At 56.3% G+C, this 7,489-nt stretch overlaps 1 protein-coding gene across 2 annotated transcripts; it reads left to right on the top strand.

The window, feature by feature from the left end:
- The first annotated feature begins 1,172 nt into the window (after positions 1–1,172).
- On the top strand, positions 1,173–6,487 carry LOC129475891 (paraneoplastic antigen Ma6E). 2 transcript variants are annotated; one of them, XM_055268331.2, is made up of 3 exons: positions 1,173–1,324; positions 3,638–3,858; positions 4,384–6,487. In XM_055268331.2, the coding sequence occupies exons 2-3, from the start codon at positions 3,709–3,711 to the stop codon at positions 5,341–5,343; spliced, it is 1,110 nt and encodes a 369-aa protein (XP_055124306.1). In that variant the 5' UTR covers positions 1,173–1,324; positions 3,638–3,708; the 3' UTR covers positions 5,344–6,487. The 2 variants fall into 2 exon arrangements, with proteins under 2 accessions (XP_055124306.1, XP_055124305.1); XM_055268330.2 differs by having other exon boundaries at positions 3,638–6,487.
- The last annotated feature ends 1,002 nt before the right edge of the window (positions 6,488–7,489 follow it).

Here is a 7,489-nt window from a genome sequence, read left to right as displayed (position 1 = left end):
CATATGTTTGCACCCAATAACAGAGCTTCAGAGCTTCAAAATACATAAAACAAAAGTTGACAGAATAAAGACAGAAATCGGCATCTTCACAATTATAATTGGAGATTTTAACACTTCTGCCCCAGTCATTGTTACTACTAGAAAAGGGATCAATAAAAACATAGGGCTGGCTGGGCACGGTGGCTGACGCCTGTAATCCCAGCACTTTGGGAGGCCGAGGCTGGTGGATCACGAGGTCAGGAGATCGAAACTATCCTGGCTAACACAGTGAAACCCCGTCTCTACTAAAAATACAAAAAATTAGCTGGGCGTGGTGGTGGGCGCCTGTAGTCCCAGCTACTTGGGAGGCTGAGGCAGGAGAATGGCGTGAACCCGGGAGGCGGAGCTTGCAGTGAGCCGAGATTGCGCCACTGCACTCCAGCCTGGGCTACAGAGCAAGACTCCATCTCAAAAAAAAAAAAAAAAAAAAAAAAAAAACACCACAGGGCCTGTAATCCCAGCACTTTGGGAGGCCGAGGCGGGTGGATCACAAGGTCAAGAGATGGAGACCATCCTGGCCAACATGGTGAAACCCCCGTCCCTACTAAAAACACCAAAATTAGCTGGGTGTGGTAGTGCACACCTGCAGTCCCAGCTACTCGGGAGGCTGAGGCAGGAGAATCGCTTGTACCCGGGAGGTGGAGGTTGCAGTGAGCCGAAATTGCACCACTGCAGCCTGGCAACAGAGCGAGTCTCAAAAAAAAAAATCCAGCCTGGCGACAGAGCGAGACTCAATCTAAAAAACAAAAACAAAACAAAAACAAAACAAACAAACAAAAAACAAAACAAAACAAAACATAGGATCTCTTTATGACATTACCAAGCACATTGGAAAACAAACAGTGGAAAAAATTGGACCGATTTACCGCAATGAACTTTCTCTTTGCAAATGTACTCCCCCGATCCTTGTGGGCAGGCCTTTCCATTGGCGGAGGGTCAATCGGTGTGCCTGCCGCTTCTGGGCTTCGAGCCTTTCCACCTTTTGATTCACGTGTAGTCGTCATGGTAACAACAGTGCATTCCCACGTGCTCCTCTCTCGTGCTCTCCCTATCCAATCATTTGCCTTGCATAGCAACACCGGCCTGGAACTTTCTTTCGGAACTCCCCGTGGCTTCCGGGAGAACCAGGGGTTTCTGGGAGCCCGGGTGGCTGTTGGCGCCAAGTGCCTCAGAGAGCCACACGCTTCCACGCTGCGGAGCTGAGGTGATCTCTTCAGACCCTTCGGAGAGATCCAGATATCTGACTTCCCACTGAGAGACCCGGAATTGCCCAGAGTTTGAGAAAGTGAGTAGACCGCGGGGGTTTGCCAGGACCCAGGCCCGGGAGGTGTTGCCGGAGCTCAGGATGGCGGCCCAGGAGGTTCCCGGGGTGTGTGGGGGGGCAGGCGGTGTGGCAGGCCGTGAGGAGCCGGCTGCGGGGCTGGGGGGCGGCAGTCCCGCCTGGCCTGGTTTAGGTGCAGTGTGGCTCTCACCGTGGGCTTCCCGCCAAGGAAGGCCCCCTCGGGAGGGCAGTTGGAAGGAGGGCTGAGGGGAGGGGTTCCCCAGTGCGGGGTGGCCAGAGGAGGACCCCGGGTCCCTGGGCGGAGAGGGTCGCAGAGCACGCGGGATAGAGACAAGAGGGAGGGCGACTCGCCCAGTGCTGGGGTGAGGGGGTGTCGAGGGCTTCTGGCTGCGGGGCTGGGGGTCGGGAGGGGGCTCCCTGGGGTGGGAGGGCAAGGGGGCTGTGGAGCGCCACGTGGGAGAGCAGGCTGGCGGGCCCCAAGCGTGGGGTGGGATGGAGGGCGGCCCAGCCTGGGTCTGAGGCGCGAGATGGGAGGGTCCCTGGCGGGTGCCGTGGTCAGGTCCTAGGGCTGGGTGGGTGAGGGCAGAGGTGATTCCTAAGCCCAGTGGAGGGCCGGCCAGAGCGGAGGGTGCCCTGCCTCTGTGGGCTATGGGGGCTCCTGACTTGGGGGTGTGGGGCCGGATTGTCGGGCCCCTGGCTGTGGGGAGGCCACAGAGGGAGGCTCATGTCTAAGCACGTGGGACGCCCTGCTGCCCGGGGCTAGACTGGAGTGCTGCCAGCTGGCCGTAGGGGGCGCCCGGTGTGGAAGGGCACGTTGGGGGCAGGAAGGGACTGTCCCCAGTGCGCGGTGGGGGATGGGCTGGAAGGAGGGCCAATGCCTAAGGGTGCACGGGGTGCGGAGCCGGAGGCTGCCTGGCGGCCAGTGGCACAGGCGACGGTGAGCGCCCCCTGGAGGCTGTCGGACGTGGCAGTGCCGTGAGGAGCCTGGCCCCCTACAGGTGGAATTGGAAAGGCTTCAGGTCGCCTCTTCGTGGGGAATGGCGGCAGGAGTTGCAGTGGTTGGAGGGGGCAGACCTTGGCCTCTGTAGAAAATACGGATTCATGACAAGGGCAAATTGTACATTCACTTAGATAGACCATATGTCGAGCCATTTAAAAATCTTCAGAAACTGAAAAGGATCGCACGTTTTCATAAGTTCTCTGATCACAGTAGAATTTTATTTGAAATTAATAACAATAACATATGTCTAGATATTTTGAAATCCATGGGTCAAAGATGAAATCACCAAGGAACTTACAAGATATTTCAAACTGCACAAAACATTCAACTTACCCAAATTACTAGCCATTTGGAAGGAAGGAAGTGGTCAGAGGAAAATTTCTTGCTTTCAGTGTTCATAGCAGAAAAAAAAGAACATAAAATCAATGGCCGAACAGTCCATTTAAAGAAGCTCGAAAAAGAGCAAAAGTAAACACAGAATGAGTCAAATAAAGAAATAACAGAGATAAAAAGGACAATCAGTAAACCCCGACATTGGGCTTTTTAAAGAGTACCAAAATTAATGAACCCTAGCAAGACTAATTAAGATGAGAGGGGGCTAGGCACAGTGGTTTATGTCTGTAATCCCAGCACTTTGAGAGGCTGAGGCGGGAGGATTGCCTGAGCCCAGGAGTTCAAGGCCAGCCTAGGCGACATAGTGAGACCCCTTCTCTACAAAAAGTACAAAAAATTAACCACGTGTGTTAGCGTGTGCCTGTAGTCCCAGCTACTCAGGAGGCTGGGGTGGGAGGATCGCTTGAGCTCAGGAGGTAGAGGCTGCACTGAGCCGAGATCAAGCTGCTGCACTCCAGCCTGGGTGACAGAGTGAGACCCTGTCTCAAAAAACAAACAAAAAACAACACACACACACACACACACACACAACACACACACAAGAGAGAATGAACACTAATCAATATCAGGAATGAAGGACAAGATATTACTAAAGATCATATAGACATTAAAAAGATAAAGAGGGAATATTGTGAACAAGTTTTTATCAAAAGTTTTGAAAACTTAGATAAGCTTCCCAATTCCTTGGTGGGGGAAAAAAAGTAACTTACAACAAATGGCACCAGGTAACATAGAAAATGTGACTAGCCCTGTATCTTGCAAACAAATTTAATTTTGCCATCAAAATTTCACTAAAATCAAAGAGACAAAACAAGGAGGCAGAAGAGCACCAGCCCTGCCCCCCCACCCCCACACACATAGGGGCAGATGAGTGGTGGGAGTGAGTGTTTGGCACAAACAAGCTTCTCTCTTTGCACTCACAGGCTGCGTCAGAGACTGCAACAGTCAGCACACCTTCCTGTCTGATCAGGCTCCCTCCCTCAAGTCCTCTGCGATGGCTCTGGTGATGCTTCAGGACTGGTGCAGGTGGATGGGTGCGAACGCAGAGCGCTCCCTGCTCATCCTGGGTATCCCTGATGACTGCAAGGAACATGAGTTCCAGGAGGCCGTGCGGGCTGCCCTGTCGCCCCTGGGCAGGTACCGAGTACTCACTAAGCACTTCAGAAAGGAGCTCGGGGCCAAAGCAGCCTTGGTGGAGTTCGCTGAGTATTTAAACCGAAGCTTGATTCCCCATCAAATACCAGGCAATGGGGGGCCCTGGAAAGTGATCTTCCTGCCCCAAGTACCTGATGTTGAGTTTCAGGATATGCCCAGTTTTCCTGCACAGCCCCAGGGTCAAGCAGTAGCAAAAGCTGCAGGTGAGGCAGGAGGCGCGGGTGAGGCAGGAGGTGCAGGTGAGGGAGGAGCAGCAGGTGAGGCAGGAGCAGCAGGTGAGGCAGGAGGTGCAGGTGAGGCAGGAGTTGAAGATGAGTTGAGAATTGCAGAAGAGGCAAGAGAGTCAGATGAGGGAGCCGCAGGTGATACAGGACCTGCAGGTGAGGCAGGAGCTGTGGGTGAGGCAGGAGGGACAAATGTAACAAGAGCCTGGGTCCAGCATTGGCGCTGCGCCCTACAGGCTGTGCTGGAAAACAGGGCCTACCGGAAACTGAGACCCTTTTCCGGGAGGGAGCAGCCAGGCTGTGAGGAAGAGTCCTTTGAGAGCTGGGTGGAGCATGCCAAGGATATGCTGCAGCTGTGGCACCATGCGTCAGAAAGGGAGAAGAAGAGGCGGCTGCTGGAGAGCTTGGGTGGCCCAGCCCTGGACGTCGTGAGCGGCCTCCTGGAGGAAGATCCCAACTTGTCCGCGCTGGACTGCCTGGCGGCGCTGGGGCAGGTATTTAGGAACCGGGACACTCGAATGACTTCGAGGCTGAAGTTCCTGACCTGCACCCAGGGGCCCCAGGAAGGGCTGTTTGCCTTCGTGGTGCGCCTGGAAGGCCTGCTGCAGAGGGCTGTGGAGAAGGGGGCCGTCTGCCCAGCCTTGGCCAACTACCTGCGACTACGGCAGGTGCTGTCTCAGGCCCGCCCCAGCGAGGCACTCCAGGATACCCTGAGAGGGATGCAGCTGGCGAGGAGGCCACCTGGCTTCCTGGGGCTGCTGCGGCTCATCCGGGACATGGAGGAGTGGGCAGCCTCCCCAGTGAGGAGCCAGCAGGGTGTGGCCTGGGCAGCGGCCCCAGTGGAGAGTGAAGACCCAGCTGCTGCCCAGGCCACCCCAGCCCAGGGGGATGCCAGCGAAGCTGGTCCCGGAGCAGAAGATGCTGCCGAGGCCGCTTCTGCCACCAAAGAGGCTGCAAAGGGAGCCCATGCCGCTGGGGAAGGTGAAAGTGCCCCTGCAGGCCCCGAAGGCCTAGGTCAGGCAAGGCCCATAGAGGTCCCCTGGGGCTCCTCCTCAGCCCGGAAGAGCAGTGCTGTCAGGGTGTTCCCGGGAGGTCTTAGCTGGGGTCCAGTGGGCCTCATCCAGGTGAGAGGCCAGCAAGCCAGGAAACCCCCACTGGAGAGGCTCCAGACCATCTTGGAGGAGCCCGAAAACGAGGATGAGGACGGGGCCGTGGACGCGGGCCAGCCCAAGTCCTCCCAGGGCAAATAGGCTCCTAGAGCCCCAGGGCCTCCTCTCCTCTTGGGCAGCAGCGCCTTGGAGGCAGACGGAGGCTAGGCCAGGGCCAGTCCCTCACCCCACATCAGGAGTAAGGGCCCCCACCTCCCCCAAGGGGCTCTGGCCACCACCCCCATTCCTTCCCTGTAACCCAGATGACCACGTTTGATACAAAATGGGGTGGGGAGAGGCGTCTCTCCCTCCCTTGCACCCAGCACACCCAGCCCCAGCCCCAAACCCTGCCGCCACGGGGAGCTGGCCTGGACGGAGCCCTGAGTCACTAGCTGTGGCCTGGGTGGGGGCACCTGAAGATGTCTGCCCCCCAACCCAGGCCCTGAGTTGGGAGAGACAGGGGGAAAGAGGCCCTCTCAAGGTTGCCAGCTGCCTGGGGTCTCTCAAGAGGGGTCAGCCCACTTGCCATCTCCAGGGCAGGCTGCCCCCTGTTCCGGGAAGCTCACCATCACCTGTGTGACCCACGCGCCCAGCAGTCGCCCACCCACTGCTAGCCATCATTCCTGCGAAAAGTCATGTACTGTGTGCCCATGCAGGTGGCCGCCTCTGGGCCCGGGGCATGTGCTGTGAGCTTCCTGCGAGCCCAGGCTCTGCTCGCTGCTGTCCTGCGTCACGAGCACCACCTCTGCTTTCCTGGCGTAGATCTAGGCCAGGGGCTGCTTGTTCTCGTGGAGCTGCATGTTCTTCTCTGAGCAGCTCCTCCCCGGAGGCCCCCAGCGCAGACCCAGGAGATGGTGGGAACGAGGCGCCAGGGCAAGGTGGACGCTCACCCCGTGACCACGATGGTGACCGTGACTGCGGGAAGAAGAACCGGACCCGGGGCAGAGTGGGGCTGCGTGAGGCTCCACAGGGACTATGCTTTGGCGTTTCACCCCTGTTGTTACCTGTGACTCAGTTTCCTCAGCCTGGTGGGGTGTTCCCTGGTGTTTCCCAGTGTTCTGTGACTGTCCTGTGAGGGCCGTAAGGATGGGCTCAGGAGGGGGCTCCCTGAAGCCAGTGGACACTGCTGGAGTCCACTGTCCTGGCAAAAGGCAGACCCTGGAGCCCTCGGGAAGGAGGGAGGTGACAGCAGGGGCAGCAGCGGGAGGGGGAGCAGATGAGGCGCCTTGCCAGGAACCCCAGGAGGAGGGGGCCCGGGACCTGTGGCCTGTGGTGGCCGTTTGTGCTTTCTTTCCGTATTGTGGTTTCATTCTCTTCAATGGTTTCAGTATATGTTTCTCTTCAATAAATTTCATTCCTTGTTCCAGCCGGCCTTGCCTCTGCTGTGGGAAACTAGGGGAGGGGGATTGGCTGGGGATGGGGTGGGCATGGAGGAGAGGAAAAATATTTCTGCCCAGCACCCCTGGGGGACATCTCCAAAGAGAGTGTAAGTGAGAGCACTTTGACCAGCATGCGAGGGCATGACAAGGGCTTGTCTTATATTTTATAAGTGAATTGTCAAGTTTTGGGGTTTCATTAGTCCTTGAATTGGTGTTGTCCTGCTCCCTGCAGCTTTTAAAAATATGTGGGAAAGATGCTGGTTGTTTACTCGATTTGGGGGAAGGTGCCACTGGCATTCCGTCCTTAGGGTTCAGGACTTCTGAACGTGGGTCACGTGTTTCTGAGGCCATGCAAGAAAGATCAGTCCTGCCCACAAGGTCAATAGCACCCACAATGAGAAAGCCAGCATTAGAGTTACAGGGGTTTCCTAAAACCCCCAAATGTTTTAAAACTTGAGATATCCTAAAACTTGAAAATATCACCATGGAACAATAATGAGCAACTTCAAATCTCCAGAGCCTAGTGGGGCTTCCGGGAGGATGGGTGCAAACATTCATCCGACCTCCACCTGAGACGGGAGATGTGCTATCCAGGAACAGGAGAGGCAAGGCAGGCGCAGAATGAAGCGGGGACCTGCAGGAGCCCGGGTGCTCTCCGAAGCGGTGACACTCAGGCTGAGAGCTGGAGGCTGAGAGTGGGCAAAGATTGGCAGTCTGTTCAAAGAAAAACTTTAGACGAAATACATTTAATAAAGTTTATTTGAGCATAAAAGGGTTCACGGATCAGGCAGCATTGGTGATGGGGAGTTCAGAGAGCTGTGCCGCAGCCGTGTAAAGAGCAGGAGGAGGAATGTGGAGGCAGAGAAAGG

Source organism: Symphalangus syndactylus, chromosome X, assembly GCF_028878055.3.
Source record: "Symphalangus syndactylus isolate Jambi chromosome X, NHGRI_mSymSyn1-v2.1_pri, whole genome shotgun sequence".
NCBI lineage: Eukaryota > Metazoa > Chordata > Mammalia > Primates > Hylobatidae > Symphalangus > Symphalangus syndactylus.
The sequence above is the reverse complement of the archived record's forward strand: the minus strand, read 5'-3'. Positions and strand labels throughout refer to the sequence as shown.

Bases quoted from the DNA above. Each gene is read 5' to 3' on its own strand.
- LOC129475891 (XM_055268330.2), top strand. From the start codon at position 3,709: ATGGCTCTGGTGATGCTTCAGGACTGGTGCAGGTGGATGGGTGCGAAC.